At 39.6% G+C, this 20,592-nt stretch overlaps 1 protein-coding gene across 1 annotated transcript in view; it reads left to right on the plus strand.

Moving 5' to 3' along the window:
- The window catches only part of SCUBE1 (signal peptide, CUB domain and EGF like domain containing 1), a 238,713-nt gene that overhangs the window by 80,180 nt on the left and 137,941 nt on the right, over window positions 1–20,592 (plus strand). Inside the window, exons 3-4 of the mRNA XM_015820201.1 lie at window positions 2,581–2,709; window positions 20,256–20,390. Coding sequence (XP_015675687.1) covers window positions 2,581–2,709; window positions 20,256–20,390 — 264 coding nt within the window. The remainder of the gene's footprint in view (window positions 1–2,580; window positions 2,710–20,255; window positions 20,391–20,592) is intronic.

Genomic DNA, 20,592 nt, shown 5'->3' on the forward strand with positions numbered 1-20,592 from the left:
CCTCCAGTCCCCTAATCATCTTTGTTGCTCTTCTCTGTACTCTTTCTAGAGTCTCAACATCTTTTTTACATCGTGGTGACCAAAACTGGATGCAGTGTTCCAAGTGTGGCCTTACCAAGGCATTGTAGAGTGGTATTAATACTTCGCGTGATCTTGATTCTATCCCTCTGTTAATGCAGCCTAGCACTGTGTTGGCTTTGCACTGGACCTCGTGGTCTCCATGGGCCATTGTTAGGTCAACTGAAAGGAAGTGGTGATCAGCTGGGGACATAACCCAGCAGCCCAGGAAGAAGTGAATATACAAGGTAATGACGGGTCCTTGGAGGGGAACCTGACCGTTAATATTCACCGCCTATTAGTTTCATCTTCTATGCTTCTTTGGTGCCATATCATTTATTTCAATTTGTGTTTCTTCAACGTTGTGCAAGTCTACCTGTTCATTTCAGATGCCGAAGAAATATTTCCACGTAACTAACTACCGACACATCAGCAATCAAAATATTACATTTCAGGCCTTTTTCAGTACTCAAACTCTGCTGCCTGATTTCCCCAAGTGCAGCGTTTTGGAATTGGATAGCTGAGATTTATGCAGGCAGACGGCTTCCTGGTGACTGCATTTCTACAGAGGTTCAAGAACATAAATTAATGAAAGTCAATTGCAATTTATGTTTCTCAAATTAGTTCCAGATCCAATTGTAAAAGGAGCATGGCATGAAAGAAAAACAGACATTCTAGCCAAATGCAGCTCTTGCTGGATGAAAGGCTGTCATCAGGCAATGTTCAGGATAGGAGCGTCTAGACTGTAGTTTAAGATTGTTCATTATTTTTCTTGCGGATAATTTTGACCGTTACCATAAAAGCATCATTTACTGCAGAGGCAGGAGACCAGGATCCTTCAGACATGCCCAATTTACAACTCGAATCATCTCTCTCTTACAACCTATGATAAAACATACTTTCCCCCTTTTTCAAGCATATGACAGCTACACATTGTAGCAGTGTTAAGAATTCATTAGGGTTTGGCTGTTTGTGTGTGCTTGGAACTCCCCCCCCCATGATTTCATTTAAAAAGGGGGGGCATGTCTGAAATAGGAGCATGGGAAGCTACCTTATTGCACATTGGACCTCGGTCCACCTTGTTTAATGCTAATGGTCGCAACTCCTCACAATTTTAGTCTAGAGTTTTTCCCTCCCCAAATAGGGCAGTCCCAGGATTAAACTTGGAGGCTTTCTATAACCTTTCACTGCAGATTTTCACTTTGTGATGAAAACAGAGGAGTCTGTGTTGGGAATGAGTTTCACAAGGAGGTTGGGGAAAATGTTTAGGACTCGGTGTCATTTATTACAGCTGTGGAAATCCTCTGAAAGAAGGGCCTTGCAACGTGTGAGAGCATGTAAGGGGCATATTTCTCTTAACCATGAAAGCAGCCATGTTTTCCATAAGCTTGAAATTTGTTCTGGCTATCTCTGCATGAGAGAACCATTCACAGCTATTTTGCTTCAAGGGGAGAAACACTCTATTGCAACATATATGTCTGATTGTAAGATATATACTTCACAAGCCACTCTGGCTCTGAATACAGTACATTCCTACTACAATGAATGTCAGTAGCCCATCTCCTTTAAACACATTTCCCTTTCCCTCCAAAAAGGACAGACCAACAAACCAGGAGTCTGAACGGCAGTAGTGAAGTGTGCCCATCCCACTTCTCCATGATTACAATAATTATGGGAGATATGTTGGGGGCACCCAGGGAAAGAACATAAACACGGTCCATAACCAACTTCCACCTAGCACTAACCATGAGAAGTGTGGAACAGAGTTTTTATTAAGTTATGGAAAGGATACTGTAGATGAAAGGGAGCAAGTTTTAAGTTTGAGAAGTTGCATTAAGAGAAGGCAACTTCATCTGTCAGGAGGACAATCATTAGTTTAGAACAGGGGTCTTCAAACATAGCCCTTTTATGACTTGCGGACTTCAACTCCCAGAATTCCTCAGTCAGGCATGCTGGCTGAGGAATTCTGGGAGTTGAAGTCCGCAAGTCATAAAAGGGCCAAGTTTGAAGACCCTTGGTTTAGAATAAAGATTCCTTACTAGTAGGGAATGTCTAGGATGCTTCAAGTAAGTTCTTGACAGCTAATGGTGCAGGAGTGTCCACTGGGTATGGTTAATAAAATCAAAATGGCAGCCACAATGGTGTGATCAAAGCTTCATCTACTTTTTTACGGGTCTCATGCGTACCCTACCGAGAGCCCTATGAGAGTTGGGAATTTTACAAAATATATAGGATCTTGAATACAAAACAAGCATTTATTGATGTCCCACATAATAATGACATTTCTGGTTAGATTAAATGAATTGTTATGTATCCTTATAAATGAAATTATAGCATTTTAGCATTAATTGACTTTATTGTTGTTGATTAGACCATTGGCCATATCAAAATACAGAGTAAAACAAACATTAGAAAAGCATTTTAGCATTAATTGTACAATATTCATCAACAGTGATTTTTGTTAAACTTGGTATGATATACCTGGCACTAGGGTTTTTTCCTTCTTTTTTTCTTTATTTTCAGACATTGATGAATGTGAAAATGACTTCTACAATGGAGGCTGTGTACATGAATGCATCAATATTCCTGGGAACTACAGGTGTATGTGTTATGATGGCTTCATGTTGGCTGAAGATGGACACAATTGTCTTGGTAAGTCATTATAGTGCAGAAACCTGATAGTCATATGATACAATTTCTTATCTGTTAGATAGTATTCATTCCTGCAAGGAAGCACAAAACTATCTAATTCCGCTGATAAGGCAATCATCATGATCTTTTTCCAGGCTTTAAACTAAAGTATCTGGCTGATGTCGTTCAGATTAAACTGTGGATCTGGAACTATGATCCAACCTATCTGGAGGTAGAATCTGTATCTCACATGGTCTTAAAATGTTCATTATATATCCAATGTGCTCAGATTTAATACTTCCAATTGTTAAAACCTCTAATTACCATTTTGACCAACTGTTAATTGCCATTACAGCCAAGAACTTATTACTCTCCCTCTGGAATCTCAGAGAAGGTTGCAGAAGTTTCCCATCAGTGGCTACAGCTGTTAGAAACTCTCTGGTTTTTCTCACATGCTATTTAACTGTTAACTGCTAAATGCTTTAGGATTTTCTTGCCAGTTTAAAATTTCTTTTTACTGTATTATATGCTAGCTTTTTAGTGGATTTGGTCTTGGACCTTAAGTAAATTTTGATTGACTGAAACACATCTGTGTGCATGTGTGAATTAAATTATGTCTGATAATCAAAGCAATAAAAAGTAATTTTCCTCTGAGATTATAGGAGAAGAGCAGGGAGTGCTAGGGGGGTGGAATTAAATGCATCATCAGTTTAGAGACCAGGCATTGCCACAAGAGATCCAAGTCCAGCCCCCTTTGAATTCTGTTAGCCCTTTTCTAGTGCCATTTTAGTTAGTTGACTAGATTCTTGTGCATAGGCTTGAATAAATCTTACATGCTTCACTAGCAATAGCACGTAGACTTATATACCACATCACAGTGCTTTACAGCCCTCTCTAAGCGATTTACAGAGTCAGAATATTACCCCAACAATCTGGGTCCTCATTTTACCAACCTTGGAAGGATGGAAGGCTGAGTCAACCTTGAGCCGGTGAGAATCAAACTGCTGAACTGCGGCAGTCAGCAGAAGTAGCCTGCAGTACTGCAGTCTAACCACTGCACCGCCACAACTCTTTACGAATGGTCCTGATTCTTTGTGCCTGACTTTAATTTAGTCAACTCATTCATAAGCTTCCACCAGACTGGAAAACAAACAAACAAAAAAGCAAAAAAACACCCACCAGTACAGCATTGGATCTGCAGGCTAGAGCTGACAATACTGCAATGGATGTGCTCCTCCAGTGCCAAGGCAGCTTGGAAATCAAGGTGTGAAATATGTCAGCTCCAGTGCTCCAGTTGGTTCAGCAGATGCAGAATGTCCCCAGGTCCAGCAGCCATGCCTCTCCTGCAGAGAACCCGCAGCTGTTTTACCCAAAAGGTTTGGAGGAGAGTCAGAAAAAAATGAAAACCTTCATTGCTCAATGCCACCTAGCAGAATTCCTAACCAACCAATCATGACTCTCCTTTGTACTCAGTCTCCTGACAGCCTCAGCGGCAAGACGGGAACGTCTCATAATCGGATGCCATGACTCTCATATGGATAACTATCAGAACTTCATGGCAAACTTCAAAGAACACCAAAGGAAGTTACAGGAACATGCCGGATTCAGGAACTTCGACAAAGCAATAGAGGTGTCTGGCAGTACATAGAGCAGGGGTCTTCAGACTTGGCCCCTTTATGACTTGTGGACTTCAACTCGCAGAATTCCTCAGCCAGGCACGCTGGCTGAGGAATTCTGGGAGTTGAAGTCCACAAGTCATAAAAGGGCCAAGTTTGAAAACCCCTGATATAGAGGAATTCAAATTAATTGCAGCAGATTTGGGTTGGAATGAAATAGCCCTTGTGGCTCAGTTCAGGGAGGGTCTGAAGAATCTTTAGGTGAAACAACGCTTTAGGTCGTTGTTGTTTTTTCCCCACCAAGGGCCATTTGGATATTTAGGACATCATTCGCAGGCCATACAAAATTATCAACTTAAAAATTAGCCTGCTATAAAATCTTACATGAGGAGAAGATTTTAATGAGAAAGTTCCTTTTTAAGCATTTTTTAATTTTTTTTTTACGTATTTAGATTTCTCTATGTGGTAGATCTGTCTCATTCTTTAAAAAGACCAGTAAAATAGAAATGTGCATCCTTTTTCATCTTTTCTGCGCTGTTTCTGCTTGTTGTAAAAATTAATATTGTTTTTTTTAAAAAAAAACAAAAACAAACCACACCAGGAATATTATAAGTAAAAACTGCAAATATTTTGGCAGGTTTGGATTATCCAACATTTTACCCATTCTTTTGTGAAGCATTGCCTCAGTAAAATAATACTCTGCAATATAAATTTTCTGCTAGGGACTGTGTATAGTAATGTTGCAAAGGCAACTTCAGAATGATAATCTTTATAACAAGAAAAAACAGAAATGTCATTTTCATTTAAATTTGTGGAGATGAGGTTAATTTATTACTCACTACAGTTTCTTTCTTTTTGCTTTCTATTTGGAATGAGTTTTATTTTACCTTCTTTGGTTGAGATTCCTTGGCTATACATTTATATTGGATATGGTCCATGTCTGCCCTTGGGGGATGTCATTTTTTTATTTGACATTTTTATTGAACAATTTCACAAATATGATATGAAATGACATTATGGTGGTTTCAAACCATGGCGAGATTCTCATCTGGTTAAATATAATCAATTTTAACACTGTAATTGCTTGAAACAGTACAAGTTCCTTCTGAAGATTATTATTTGATACTCAGTTCAGACAACACAGGATTAATATTTAACTTTGAGAAATGAAGAATCCTCAAGGCCTTAATTTGAAACCAGTAAGTGAAATAAATTCTCTGCTCCTCAGCAGATAAATTTTCTGTTCCTGGGCAGATAAGGCTCAAAATCCAAAAGCATCTCAACAGACTTGAACATTGGGCCTATCTAACAAAATGAAATTCAGTGTAGATAAAAGTAAGGTTCTATATTTAGGCAAGAAAAAAACAACTATATAGCTACAGACTAGATCAAACTTGGTGCAATGCCAGCAACTGTGAGAGGGATCTTGGACTCCAAATGGGCAATCACTTAAATATCAGCCAATAGTGTGTGGCAACAGCCAAAAAAGCCAATGCAATCAAATATTAGCACTGCTTTACAAAGCCTTAGTATGGCCACACTTGAAATACTGCATGTAGTTTTGGTCACAATATAAAAAGATGTTGAGATTCTGGAAAGAGTACAGAGAAGAGCAACAAAGATGATTAGGATGCGGATAATTAGGATTATGAAGAACAGTTGCAAGAATTGGGTATGTCTAGTCTAGTGAAAAGAAGGACTAGGGAAGATATGATAGCAGTGTTCCAGTATTTGAGGGGCTGGCACAAAGATGAGGGGGGGAAATTATTTTCCAAAGCACCAGAAGGCAAGACAAGAACCAATGGATGGAAACTAGTCAAGGAGAGAAGCATCCTAGAACTAAGGATAAATTTCCTAACAGCTTGGGACAGCTTGCCTCAGACATTGTGGGTGCTTCATCACTCGAGGTTTTTAAGAAGAGACTGGACAGCCACTTGTCTGAAATGATATAGGGATTCCTGCTTGAGCAGGGGGCTGGACTAGATGACCTCCAAGGTGCCTTCCAGCTCTATTCTGATTCTAAGATTCTAAATGTGTGTCTTACTAGTACCAATGGGTGTTTCCATCCTATTCTTCAAAAACATACCAGTACAATATAAAAGTACCATCAGAGAATAAAAAAAATTCTTAAGTGAAGCCTCCTTCAAGTCAGGCTTGATTCCCAATTATGCCCTGGCTAGTGTCCACAGAATTTTCTCAACCACTGTTTAGAAGAGGTTGGCCATCTTTTTCTTTCAGAATGTCCTTCTGACTTCTCAGCCTAACCTCCAGTCCTTAGACTCCCAAGAGACCTTTGATCCAAACTAGATCCTGAGCCTACTTAACTTAAGATTGGCAAAACTGAATTACAAACAAATTACATATTCTACCCTACTGATTATTCAGAAATGTAGACAATCATTTGTGAAGTAAAGACTGACTGCTCCCTTAAAGCAACCAGACATTTATGGATTTGGGCCATGCATTATGAATGGACGAGGGACCACAAAAATGAATCGGGCTTGGCCAGGCTTGAGGGAAATAAAAGAAAGGGAAGTCAATCGATCAGTGGAGAGATGGGACCATGCCATGGCCTTGGCAGCAGGAGCTCCCACAGAGAGGTGGTTCAAAAATGTCGAGTCAGAAGATGTGTTGACTTCAGCATCCTGAGTTCTTGAATCAGATTCTGGGCTCAAAGTCTGAATGCCTGGAGGTGACCTTGGTTGGGGAAGCACACAAGATCTGAAAAAGATGTTATTCAGCCACAGAAAGATCTAGCAGTCAGACTTCATAGGAAGAGCTAGTTTGGAAAAATCTTCAAACATAAGAACTTTCTTTGCCATGGTAGTAGATTTTAGAAATGTTTTCAAATTTAACTACAAAAAAATGTTTCATGAAAAATGAAACATTAATCATTCATGATGAATAACTGGATAATACATTTTACAATGAAAGGAAGACAATAATTTTCAAGTGGGTCACAAAACCCCCTTTTTTTTTTGCTTTTCTCCACTCTTTAAAAAAAACCCAGTTCAATCATTCCCCAAACATCAAGAAAAATTAGATTTACACTTGTGAAAAAAATCATTTCAGAAACTGCCAGATGTGAAATGTCAACAAGTTGTAGCATTAATTGATTTAAGATTGCACAATCACTGCCCTGATTAAAGAAAGCAGTGCTTCCTTTTCTTCTATTCTGGATGTTTAGCTTTGTTTTCCTCTCTTTGGACAGCTGGTTGCAACATGTGGGTCATAAGAACCCCAGATGTATTCTTCTGTTCCTGATATTTGTTGTCTCTATATTACTCAACAGCTCAACTAAGTTTTTCCCCCTACATTAAAGCACTGAGTATTGTTAACTGAGGCTAAACAAATTTTAGAAGGCTTTGTGTGCTATATAAACACAAAATATTTGTGAGGAAATGATGAAATTGGTTTCTTGCTTGATTTTCCTTCTGTTTAATACTTTGTTCCCAACTGGTGGTCGTTCTGTATTTTAGTGCAAGGCCGCTACCACATGCACTATATGCACAATTTCAGGATTTGTGATTCTCATTCCTTTTCATTTCTACCTCAGCCTCAATGTATACAAAATCACCCACAAAATGAAGCCTTTCCATTTGGAACTCTGTAGAGCTGGGGACAGTCTGTTTTTCTGTTGGCAGAAGTTCTACCTCAGCTCTTCACGGGTCCTTAAATGGGAAAGGTGACATGATGACTTCAAGAATCCCTTTGTCAGCAGCTGTAGTGAGAGGGTTGCATGTAATCCAGGGGTCTTCAAACTTGGCCCTTTTATGACTTGTGGACTTCAACTCCCAGAATTCCTCAGCCAGCGTGCCTGGCTGAGGAATTCTGGGAGTTGAAGTCCACAAGTCATAAAAGGGCCAAGTGTGAAGACCCTTGAACTGTTTTAACTCTTTGCAGAAACTTGTTTGGTTCAAGGTACATATTGACCCAGGTGAAGGGGAGAGGGATAGCAATGAGAGATCGGTTTCTCCTTATCTGGAGAAGAGAACCAGCCACTGCAAATTACCTTGCTGCTGCTTAGATCCTCCTCCCATACCTGTGTTGTGAATGCAGTGGGAGCCATTTCTCTTCTTTCACTTTTATGTGGGGTGGGAAGAGGGTTTTGTTGTACCATCCCACACTAGCCACTTTTAGCATCCTATTCATAGTGGCTATTGGTAGGCATTGCTCAGAATATACCTCCATTTAACAAAGTCAGAGCATTTTAATGGGAAACATGCCTTTCAATTAATGGCATGCTATCCTTTCACCCGCATAATCTCCAAGAGGGTTTTAAATGTAATAGGGCAATAATAGCTTTGCACCTCTTTTTAAATAATTGCTCAGATTTGTTGGTTGGTTGGTTTGTTGCAGATACCAACAAATGGTCTGAAGGTATTTCGAAGACATGGAATGTATTTATGTATTTTGTATAGAAGTGTGGATGTAGTGGCGGTATTCGGCTATTACTGCTCCAGAACCTGGAGTAGTTTGAAGCAGAGAATGGATGGAATGAGATTCTTGCATTCTCTGGTTGATAGCTTCAAAGTCGAGCACAAAATAATAAGCCTTCTCCTTACCCATGCTCTAAAGTGGACAGCAGTTGAATCATCATCCAGATGGTTTAAAACTAGTTTGAAGGATTAGCAAGTGAAAATGGCTGCATTAGATTGCCCTGAATATGAAGGACACTTTCCACTGAAATTTTGATTGCTGCAGTGTGATCATATTTCCTGCACCATACTGTATTCATCAAGTATAGCAGAGAAATCCATATTTAGTGGCCATGTCTTCTTGGAAGACATGGAAGCTGCAACTTGCTCCAGGTCCTGAGCTAATACAGATCTTTCCATGATCCTTTTACCACAGGCTGGGGGGATCTCCAAAGGTTCAATTGTCATGAGAAGAATTTTAAAGAGAGAAGGATATTCCAAAGAGTTTGCCCATGAACCTGTGTTTTCATGCTGCAAAGATGTCATAAAACTATAACTTTCTCCAGAATGGGATGTAAAAGGGGATTTTTTACATTCTGCAGAACTCTCTAAATAAATCTATAAATGTAGTGTGCAAAGCACAAACAAGTATGCAAGGGAAAATTTATTCATTATGCAGCGTTCCTTGCTTTGAACAATGAGTTATTTACAAGTGAAATACGGTTTGGGACTTTATTTACAGTACTTTCTTATTAGTATATACAGTAAATATTCATTTATTTACTTATTCACTAGGGCACTCTAGCCTAGAGATGCTTACAAAACTCCGTCCAGTAAAAGTGTTAAAAACAACAGAAATTAGAAACAAAAAACCCCAAATTGCAATTGCAATAAATTTTGCACCAAAGGGATAAACATACTGTACTAAAGCAAGAGGCCTATCTCATCCCTAAATTCCCCACTCCAAGCCTTTGGGAACAGCCAGGTCTCAATCATTTTCCAGATGATTAACCAGGAAGGAGCCTGTCCAACTTCACCAGGAATGGGAATGGGGAGTGGGTGAGCAGGAACGTCATTCCAAAGAAAGAAGATGGGGAATGAAAGTCTGTTTCTGGGCTCCTTGCATATGACATTCTCTTAAAGACCTTAATGGAGGGGCAGAAACCAGGAGAAGTTGACAACTTCCCAAAGATAACCAAATTCAATGCCATAAGGGTTTTTAAAGTGATAAGCAGCACCTTGAATTCATCCCAAAACTAACTGGTAGCCATGTAGCTCTCATAGTAGAGACATGGGACTGCCCTCTGGCACCCATCGTTACTCAGGCCACTGAGATTCTTCAAATGGTCTTCAAGCAATCATATGTAAAACACATTGCAGAAGTCCAGGCAAGAGGTAACCAAGTCATTAGTGAGTGACGTAGGCTAGTCTCCCAGGCCAGGTAACGTTGTAACTGATGTGTAAAAGGTAATCATGCAAAATCCCCTTATGCCACCTATTCCTCAAGCCGAAACTGAGAATACAAGAGGGCTTGTTTACAGTTTACAGACCAGTTGTATGTTCTTATTGAGAATCAAAGATGTTATATTTCCAGTGTATGGAAAGCTTCCATACCACTCCAGCTTGCTGGAATTAGGTCTATGCCTATTCTTTCACAACCACTCTTTAGTAGTCTTTAGTCTCCACACTTTAGTAGGCACTGAGCAGGACTTCAATTTGGTCATCCTGAGGTTGAGATATACAAGCATATTTCATTAGCATATTGATGACACTTGACCATACACTGGTAAATGACCGCCCAAGGGCAATATGTGTGTATGTGTATTCATATACATACACATACATTCTGTATATATGTGTATGTGTGTATACATGTGTGTCTGGGAAAGAGAGGGAGGGTGTTAAATAGGAAAGATGAGAATTCTTGCAGCATCCCACAGTTGAAAACTCTACTACAGGATCTCTACCCTCCCCCGCTATTTCTGAATGGGACCCCTGTTTGCCCACATTTGGAGGGAGTCCAAGAGATGGAGCTCCTTCACTCTCCTATTTGCCTGTGAGCCTGTGTCTGATATATCTGAATCAATGGCCATTTCTTTATACAGAAAATATGTAATTTAGTCATAATCTTTTTTTAAAATTTTATTCAAATACGAATAATACAAACATAATACATATAAGTCTAAATAAAAAACAGTATAAGAAATACAAATATTACAGTGCACCTACCCCCTGGAGACCATTTTATTACCTATATTTCTTCTCATATAACAACTAACAATATATTTCAGTTGTGCCCTTATCCCCTCCAAAACAGCATATATTCTTGAGTACGTTTATTCCCTTTGCCTTCCACCAAGACTGTTTTTATAAAATCCTCCCATATTTCATTATAATTATTTACTTTAATTATCCCTCTTAGTCATAATCTTAAGAAATGGTGCACATACAGTACATAGAAGAGACATGATTCTTTGTGAATAGGTCAGATCAGTAACTCAAGGAATATCATCCATGTACAGTTTTAGAATGTTGACTTGTAAAAACAGAGTAGCTATGAAAAGAATATTTCATATGTTCTATCTGCATTCTGGACTCCTACCATGTTTCATATTACTCTGTATCTGGTAAAATCTGCTGCAACTCAAGGCTCACTTCTTTGGGTTTTCATAGAAGGGCTGGAAAAAAAATACAGCAAACCTCCTTTTCCCAGCTTCGGTTCACAGCTTGTAGCAGCACCTAACCAACTTTTGGTTGATTTAAATCAGGGGTGTCAAACTCAATTTCATTGAGGGCCGCACCAGCATTGCGGTTGCCCTTGGGGGGCCGGGTGGGTGTGACCTGGGTAGGTGCGGCCTACTGGGTGGGCATGGCCAGCTCTACATCGTTCGCGTCAAGGGTGCTGTGGGGGCCTGGGCAGGAGTGGGACAGATCTGAGGGTCTCTGGCAGAAGGGGGTGGGACCGGGGCAAGTGCCAAGGCATAGTGCATTTCTTCATTCCTCACAAAGGGTGACACCTCCCCAGCATGCACCCAGGGGGGCGGGGCCAACGCAGCAGGGACTGGTTCCTTGCTGTTTCTGGACGGCCTTGTGGAGCTAAGACTGAATGCATTTCAGCATAGATGGCCACCACAAAATTGTACATTGGCTCCCAGCCAGCCTGGGCCAGGGCCATGGCAGTGGGGGCCGTTCCCTCACTGTTTCCAGGATGGCTTCGCGGGCCACATGAAACCACTTTGCGGACCGCATCCGGGCCCCTGGCCTTGTGTTTGACATGTCTGATTTAAATGAAAAACCAAACAAGGTCATACTTGGTCAAAATCTGATGGGAAAACACGAGAAAATCCCAGGGCTAGATTTAGAAATTAAAAAGACAATCAGGAAGAGAACATTGCTGAGCCACTTTCAGATTGTTGCCGGGAAAATTAAATGTCCACCTGGAGCTAAGACTTCCTTGAGGAAGTCTTTATCTAGGAAGAGGAGAAATTGGAATCTCCTGAGGCACCATTTCATCTCTGCCCAGTAGTTTCAGTTATTCTTCTAGATCAGGGGTCTTCAAACTTGGCCCTTTTATGACTTGTGGACTTCAACTCCCAGAATTCCTCAGCCAGCGTGCCTGGCTGAGGAATTCTGGGAGTTGAAGTCCACAAGTCATAAAAGGGCCAAGTTTGAAGACCCCTGTTTTAGATTATATTGAATTCCTGCAAATGTTCAGGTCAAATTTACGATTGTCCTCAAAGCCAACAAATCTTATCAGCATGAATATATGGCTCCGCACAAATGATATGGCATGCTTCTAATCTTTATTTACTGGAATGAAAGTGGTCTATGGGTAGAAATGCCCTTTTAAATTAGATAATAATACTATTAGAACTATTGGGTCAGAAATGGCATCAGGTAACTACAAATAGGTTTAGCTTTGCTAAGATTCTGATACTGTTAGAATGATCCATCCCTGAAAACAAACAAATTTAATAGGAAAACCCCACTGATATCAAAATCCCAAATGCCCTATGGCCCAGGTGATTACTTATTCCTCTTATCGTGCAAAGTTAAGGTTACTTTATTTCCTGAAGAACCAAGGACAAGAAAATAGACATAGGAATGTCAAATCAAATTGAAAATGAGCAAGAATCTATTTTAAGGTCTAGACTCTATTCTGTGGCAGGGATGGCAGCAGTAGCATTGCTGCAAACTGTCAGAGACCTGCTATATTCCAAAGAGGAATTATTCTCAGCAATCTGTGTGATGGAATATGAAAAATATTTCACTGATAACAGCCCTTCATTTCTCAAGTAGCTGAAGTATGAAGAAGGGATTCCTGTTGGTTCCATTTGATCTGGTTCAATAACTGGATTTGGATATTTTTGTGGTAATCTTGTCCATCAGTCCAAAAGCTGCAAAAGCAAACCAGTTACGTGGTAAAGAGCCAAATGTTTCCTTGGGGATTCTGCAAAATCTGCTGCAACAGAACTACCTATGAATAAAAATATCTTTAGGAAAAAAAAGTACTTTCCGTGCTAGATAAGGATTAATTGTTGCCCAACAACTTTTTTTCCCTAAAGAATGCCGTAGAAGAAGAAGTGGCAATTCTGCCTTATTGTGATGGAATTTTCTAACTTTGGGAATGAAAACGGACATTTCCCCCAAATATCACAGAACAAGAATAGATGGACTTTTTGTGGTTTTAAATAAACAGAGACTCTCCATTAAACCAAGATTCAGTAAGAAAGGATCAAAGGCAATAGGGAGACCTTGACTTAATATACTCACCAATGCCAACATATCCAGTTTCCAAGATAATGTAACCTAAGCCCTTTCCCATTGCAATAAACCTGCCTACTCTGAAGTGACGAGGATATTCCTTTTTTGTCTGACAGCTTTTGTAAGGGGCTTGAACTCTAAGCTTTATTGAATGAAATGTATTTCTTAATCCAGGCTAGATTTGGAAAAAAAGTTGCGCTGAGAGCATCGGTCAATAGCTTTCTTTGAAACTGGAGAAAGGGATAGAATCCTAATTGCTTCTATTACATGCACCAATGATGTTCATTACCATAAAACATGGGATGAATCTGAGTAATGAATGACTTGGGAAAGCACTGCTATAAATTACATATAGCTCCAAAATCCTAGGTGGTGAGGAAGTGAAACATTATTCGCCACTAGGATATTGGCCCTCAAGATTTCTCAGGTCTCTTGTTTCATCATATTTTGGGGTAGGCTACAGTTAGCCTTCTTCTTTTTACAACTGATCACAAGAAAATTGTCATAATCCTGAAATGTTCTCAAAATGGTGACATCTGGTCCTACAAAGTGTTCCCTAATTCAGTTATGTAGACCGACTCTTCAGAAAAAGGATGACATTCGCTCTAAAGTAATACTAGTTGGACAATTTGAAAATGCTTCTGGACCTTACCATGCTCCTTGAATATCAGACACATATGACATGGAGGGCCTTTGCCCAATTTCAGATGATGTTCTAGTTTTCTTTTTACAGGAGAAGACAAATCTGGCCATAATGTCAGATTTTCCCACACATTTTCTGTGTCAGCATTGCTGGCAGCAAGCCAACAAGATAATAAGCCAGATGCCTGCTGCAGTCAAGCGAACTGCAAACTGTTTTATAAGAAAAGAGTCCTTTTAAACAAGTTGCCAATTATAAATGTAATTGCAGACTTGCACAGGTCAAGACTAGGATTCTGATAAATAATATTGTCAACCGTCCCAGCTTGGTCAGTTAGGAAAGAAAGACTTCTGGCCCATGATTATCCAGAAGTATACTTTACTAACGCCCAAGTGGTTACAAAAGAGGCAAAACTGGATCTGAGATTTTTGTACGCAAAAGATACAGTTAATTTTCCTTTGTTCCCAGCCAGTCCCCTGGTTATCAGTCAATATCCAGTTAGGCGTTAACAAATTGTTTGGGAAATGGTCCTTGTCTTAATGTGCTCACCGGCTGCACATTCTTTTAGTATGACCTTGAGACGGCTGGTGCTTCCTATAGGACAGTACTGCTTGGTTTCGATTCCTCCTGGTTCCTTCCCTGCATCCCTTCCCCCACTGCTCCCTCCCCCAGTTACTGATGTCAGGCTGTCAGCTTGTGATGCATAGCTCAACAGAATGACAGCCATGACAGATATAGTAAAGACCCAACAATAACAATACCACAAAGAAAAAAACAAGAGACTCCAGATGCAACAAGCATGGCTGCACTAAAAGCTCTCTAACAAACTAAGGGACCAAAAGGATAAGTATAAAAATGGAAAGAGGGGCATATAAGTAAAGGAGAATACAAGCAAATAGCCCAAATCTGCAGAGATGGAGTCAGGAAGATTAAGGCTCAGAATGAACTAAGACTTGCAACAAATGCCAAAAATAACAACAAAAAAATGTTTCTTTCAATGTAAGAAGCAAGAAGAAAATCAAGGAAACGTTCAGACCACTAATGGGAGAAGACAACAAGAAGGTGACAGGCAACAGGGAGAAAGCAGAACTGCTTAATTCCTTCTTTGTATCTGTTTTTAAGCAAAAAGGAAAAAAATAGCCCAATCTATCAAAAGCAGCACTGTAGGAGACAGAACAGGAATGCAGATCAAAATAGACAAAGAATTGATAAGAGGACACTTATATGCTTAGGATGAGTTCAAATCTCGGACCAGATGGTTTATATCCCAGGGTACTGAAGGAGCTGGTAGATGTGATCTCAGAACTCCTGAATGAAATCTTGCAGAGCTCCTGAAGCACAGAGAAACTGCCAGAAGCCTGGAAAAGAGTCGATGTGGTTCCAATCTTCAAAAGCAGTAAAAAAAAGTGGATCCAGGAAACTGCAGACCAATCAGCTTGACATCAGTACCTGGGAAAATCCTGGTAAAGATCATCAAGCAGTGGACTATGAGCCATGGTGGTGCAGTGGTTAGAATGCAGTACTGCAGGCTACTTTCGCTGACTGCTGGCTGACTGCAGTTTGGCAGTTCGATTCTCACTGGCTCAAGGTTGACTCAGGCCTTCCATCCTTCCAAGGTTGGTAAAATGAGGACCCAGATTGTTGGGGGCAATATGTTGATTCTGTAAACTGCTTAGAGAGGGCTGTAAAGCACTGTGAAGCGGTATATAAATCTAAGTGCTATTGCTATCTACAAATGAACAATGTGATTATTAGAAACCAGCATGAGTTTGTTAAAAACAGATCATGCCAGACAAACCTTATTGCTTTTTTTTGATAAAATGACTACATTAGTAGATGAAGGAAATGTTGTGGATATAGTATACTTCAGTCAGGCATTTGACAAAGTAGACCATATCCTATTCTTGATAAGATAGAACAATGTGGAATATAGTACCACCACCAGATGGATTTGTAGTTGGCTGACCAACTCCACTTAGTGTGTAGTCCTCAATGGAGCTACAGCTACATGCAGGGAGGCATGCATTGGGATACATCAAGGTTTTGTCTTGGACCTGGTGCTCTTCAACATCTTCATAAAAGACCTAGATGAGATTAAAGAGGAACTCATCAAATTTGCAAACATCACCAATCTGGAGGGAATTGCCAACATTTTGGCAATTTTTTCCAAAGGATCTTGACAGACTTGCAGACGGTGCAGTTCAATAGTGAGAAAAGTAAGGTCCTGCACTTAGGCAGGAAATACCGAATGCATACTGTAAGTATAGAATAGGAGACACCTGTCTCAGCAGTAGTAACTTTGAGAAGGATCTAGGTGTCCTGGTAGATCACCACTTAAGTATGAGTCAGCAGTGTGCTGCAGTTGCCAGAAAAGCCAACATAGTTCTAGGCTGCATTGACTGAGGGATAGCAAGATCATTGGAAGTGATAGTACCACTCTGTTCTGCACTAGTGAGACAACATTTGGAATACTGCATCCAGTTCTGGTTACCCTGAAGCAAAAAATAGATGCTGAGGCCCTAGAAAGAGTGCAGAGAAGACCAAAACAGATGATAAGAGATCTGGGGGCTAAATCATATGATGAACAGCTAAGGAAACTAGGTATGTTTAGCCTAATGAAGAGAAGATTTGTGTAGACATAATAGCAATCTTCCAATACTTGAAGGGCTATCACAGGAAAGAGGACAGCAATTTATTTTCCAAAGCACCGGAGGGCAGGACAAGAAGGAATGGGTGGAAGCTCGTCAGAGGGAGGTCCTAGCTAGAAATGAGGAGGAATTTTCTGACAATGGGAACAATTAATTAGTGGAACAGCTTGCCTCCCAGAATTGTGGGTGCTCCATTGCTGGAGGTTTTAAGACAAGATTGGACAATCATTTGTCTAGGATGATATAAGGACTCCTGCCTTGAGCAAGAGCTTGAACTAGAAGACTCTATGATTCTTTGAACCCACAAATCCACACTGAATAGACAGGAGACACAATGAAAGTTCTAAGCATGGTACAGCAGGAAAAACATGACAGAGCTGAGGCTTGAAAAGTTGTTCTCAATGTGTGGTCCTAGGGAGGGAGGCCAATTTATTAGCCACACTGAGCCTCCACCCAGTATGCAGCTGTGACAATTTCCTCCTCAGCATGGGCTCTTCTGCAGACTCGTTTCTTGGCAACCTGTGTTATTTATGGACTTCTGCTCTCTGTTACTTAATTTTTATAAGACCCCTCTGCTTAAGTCTTCGGAGTCTTAAGAGGCTATTGATAGGTGCAAGTAAGGCATCCTCTGGGATTGTTGGGACAACTTCAGCCAAAATGGAGTCATTGGCTCTACTACTACTAGAATAACTCATGCCAAGATTATTGTCCCTAGTTCAGTGGTGGGATTCAGCCAGTTTGCATCACTTCGGCAGAACCGGCTAATTTTTTGTTGCCCAGGCCCAGAATGGGCTTTCGGAAGCGGCATCCACACAGAGAACCGGTTGTTCACGTATTTGAATCCCACCACTGCCCTAGATGCCCCTGACTTTGTCTCCATCTCTCTCAATCAATAGAGGGCATATACAGCAGGGCCATAAAAGGCTACTTCAGGATCTATGTGGGCCTGCCATTCTTTTCTAATCATGTGTTGATGATTATAATGGTTGCCAATTTACTTTCAGATTCAGTTTCATAATGCTAGCTCGTACTTTTAAAATTGGGGCATCGTATGTCTAAAATCCTACACAAGTCATACTATGCTGACTCATCACAGGGGGGCATCAAAGAACATCGGGAATGTATACCATGAGTTTATGTGTGACTGTTATCCCAGCTGCCAACTAAAGCAGGTGGGCATCTATATTGGTTGTGATATAGGAAGATGCCGGAGGCTGATAATTAATGGCAATGCAAAGGCAAACTTGTTTAAGATCTTCCAACAAAGATTAGAACTTTACAAGGAAAGGGAAATGCCAGACGTTCAAGTTGTTTTTTTTAAAAAAGGGTGAAAGATAGAAAGAATATGACATGTTTGTGGTAGAGAAGATCTTGAGATTATCATGAACAAGAAAACAAACAAATGGATTTCAGCAGAAATCAATCCTAAGTACTTACTCAAAGCACAAATGACCAGGCTCAAATTTTCATAATTATGCAAGTAGTACACATTATACAAAAACATAGCTCTTTTCCCTTCCACTTTTACCAGCATATATTTCATATTTGTGCAAGTAGTATACATTATACAAAAACAATAACTCTTCTCTTTCCTTTCTCTTTTTCCAGCATAGATTTCACATTTATGCAAGTAGTACACATTGTGCAAAAACATAGGATATTTTTGTAGAATGTGTACCACTAGCATAAATATGAAATATACTATATGCTGGAAAAAGTGAAAGGAAAGAGAAAAAAAAGGGCAACCAGCTGCAAAGTGGATGGATTCACAATGGTGATAGATCCATTGGGGGACCTAAAGGACCAGTCTGGGGTCTGATCATTCCTGGAAGGCTCTAATTATATAGTACTAAGAGTCAACACCAACTAGATGACACATAATAAATCAATGTCTAAAATACAACCTCAACCATAAGAATTTGTTCAAAGTTTATGATCAGCTTGGAAATCCTTTACATTCCACTTACAAGTGAGAGCAAATTGCTGGGAATATGGAAGAAAAAAAATGACTTCCTAGTTTTTCTCATAAGAACTGTTTCTCATGTGTATCTTTTTGTTAGGCAGGCTATTATTTCTTTTTAAATATACCACAGCAGTCTCAGTTTTTTAACTTAATTTTATTCTGTGATATGGATGTTTCTGATTCAAGTACCAAAGTTACTTGTGTACTTTTGAATTCCTTATGTCTTGACTCAAAGGGGATAGGGAAGATATTTGGTCCTATCATATAATTCCCCAGGAACCATTTTTGTATAAATTTTATTTTTAAGTACATAGAGTAAAATATATTGTAGTTAAAAATAAGGTAAGCAATAAAGGCTGCCCCTTTATTCTGCAGTACAGAAGGATTAAAGATTTCATTATTGCATAGGACTGTTTCAATACCTTTAAAAGTATAGTTCCATGTATATATTGATTCTTAAAGTGCTGCAACCATGCTTATTGTTTTTAGCCAGGGCTTGAATGATTCTGAAAACAATTTGCTTCTACAAATAGCCCCATTAACTGAGCTTCAAATCACTCAAATTTGAAGTCCTGGAAGCCAGGATTGGAAAAAAATGAGCATCCAATTGCATCATGATACTGATGGCAGATAATTGCATCTGAGTAAATGCAGCGCATTTGACATTTGATAAGCCGTTGGGTATTGTTTTTAAAGCACAAAGGAAACTTCCTTTCAGAAAGATATTCCAAGGCATAGAAATGAAAAATACCTCACTGAAAACCAAGCTTATCCATAACTAATTCCAGGTTGGGTTTAAGCATTGCTTGAGAAGAGATTGTTATTCAGTGCAATTAATTTCAGTCAAAAGATCATTTAGGTAGTTCTAGGTTTTATATTTTGTTATGAAAAATTTATCATACAGTCATTGACAACAACATATAGAAAGCACAATTCATTCAGTTACAAAACTGGTTTAGGAAATGATGTCACTGTACTATACTGGAGAACAAGTGTCTAGAACAGTGCTTCTCAACCGTAGCAACTTGAAGATGTGTAGACTTGATCTCCTAAAATTGCCCAGCCAGCCATTCTGGGAATTGAAATGCACAAGTCTTCAGGTTGCTAAGGCGAAGAAACACTGGCCTGAGACATGACAGTAGTTTTCTTGGCAACACATACAAGAGATTTGTATCGCCTTCTTTGTTTGTGTTGCTTTTATTTTCTAATCTTGTGTAGTGCCCTAGGATTCTTAAGAGGTGTCCCATCCAGGTATTCTCAGGAGGTGTCCCATCCACCTTTGCTTAACTTTTTTAGATCAGCCAATCTATTATTCATACCTGTGAATTGTGCACTGTGAAATGTGAAGGAAAGAAAAGAAGCACATAGGCACAAAATTGATGCTCAACCCAATAAATTATAATTTCTTAAATTATAGTTGATGAGACCATATGTTTATGTGTGAATTGGAATGAAGAGTTTGTGGCTTCTTATTGTATTCTGAGTATTAACAGCTTATATTGAAATTTATGTCTCTAGATGTTGATGAATGTTTGGATAACAATGGTGGCTGCCAACAGATTTGTGTCAATACTATGGGAAGCTATGAATGCCAATGTAAAGAAGGGTTTTTCCTAAGCGATAATCAACACACCTGTATCCATCGCTCTAATGGTAAGTCTCCAGTTCCTGAAGAATATGAATTAACCTTCAAACATACAGTATCAAAGTTATTACAAGACTGATGGAAAAATTCTTGGTGTATTTTAAAATCTGGGTTTTCAGACTTTTGGTGATCTGCTGCAAGCAACTTAGAGGGCATTGCAGCATTTATTTAAAGCTGACCAGGTTTATACAACAAAGTGAGACCATTGCC

This window comes from Protobothrops mucrosquamatus, unplaced genomic scaffold (assembly GCF_001527695.2).
Source record: "Protobothrops mucrosquamatus isolate PMUCROS unplaced genomic scaffold, P.Mucros_1.0 scaffold1087, whole genome shotgun sequence".
NCBI classification, from domain to species: domain Eukaryota; kingdom Metazoa; phylum Chordata; class Lepidosauria; order Squamata; family Viperidae; genus Protobothrops; species Protobothrops mucrosquamatus.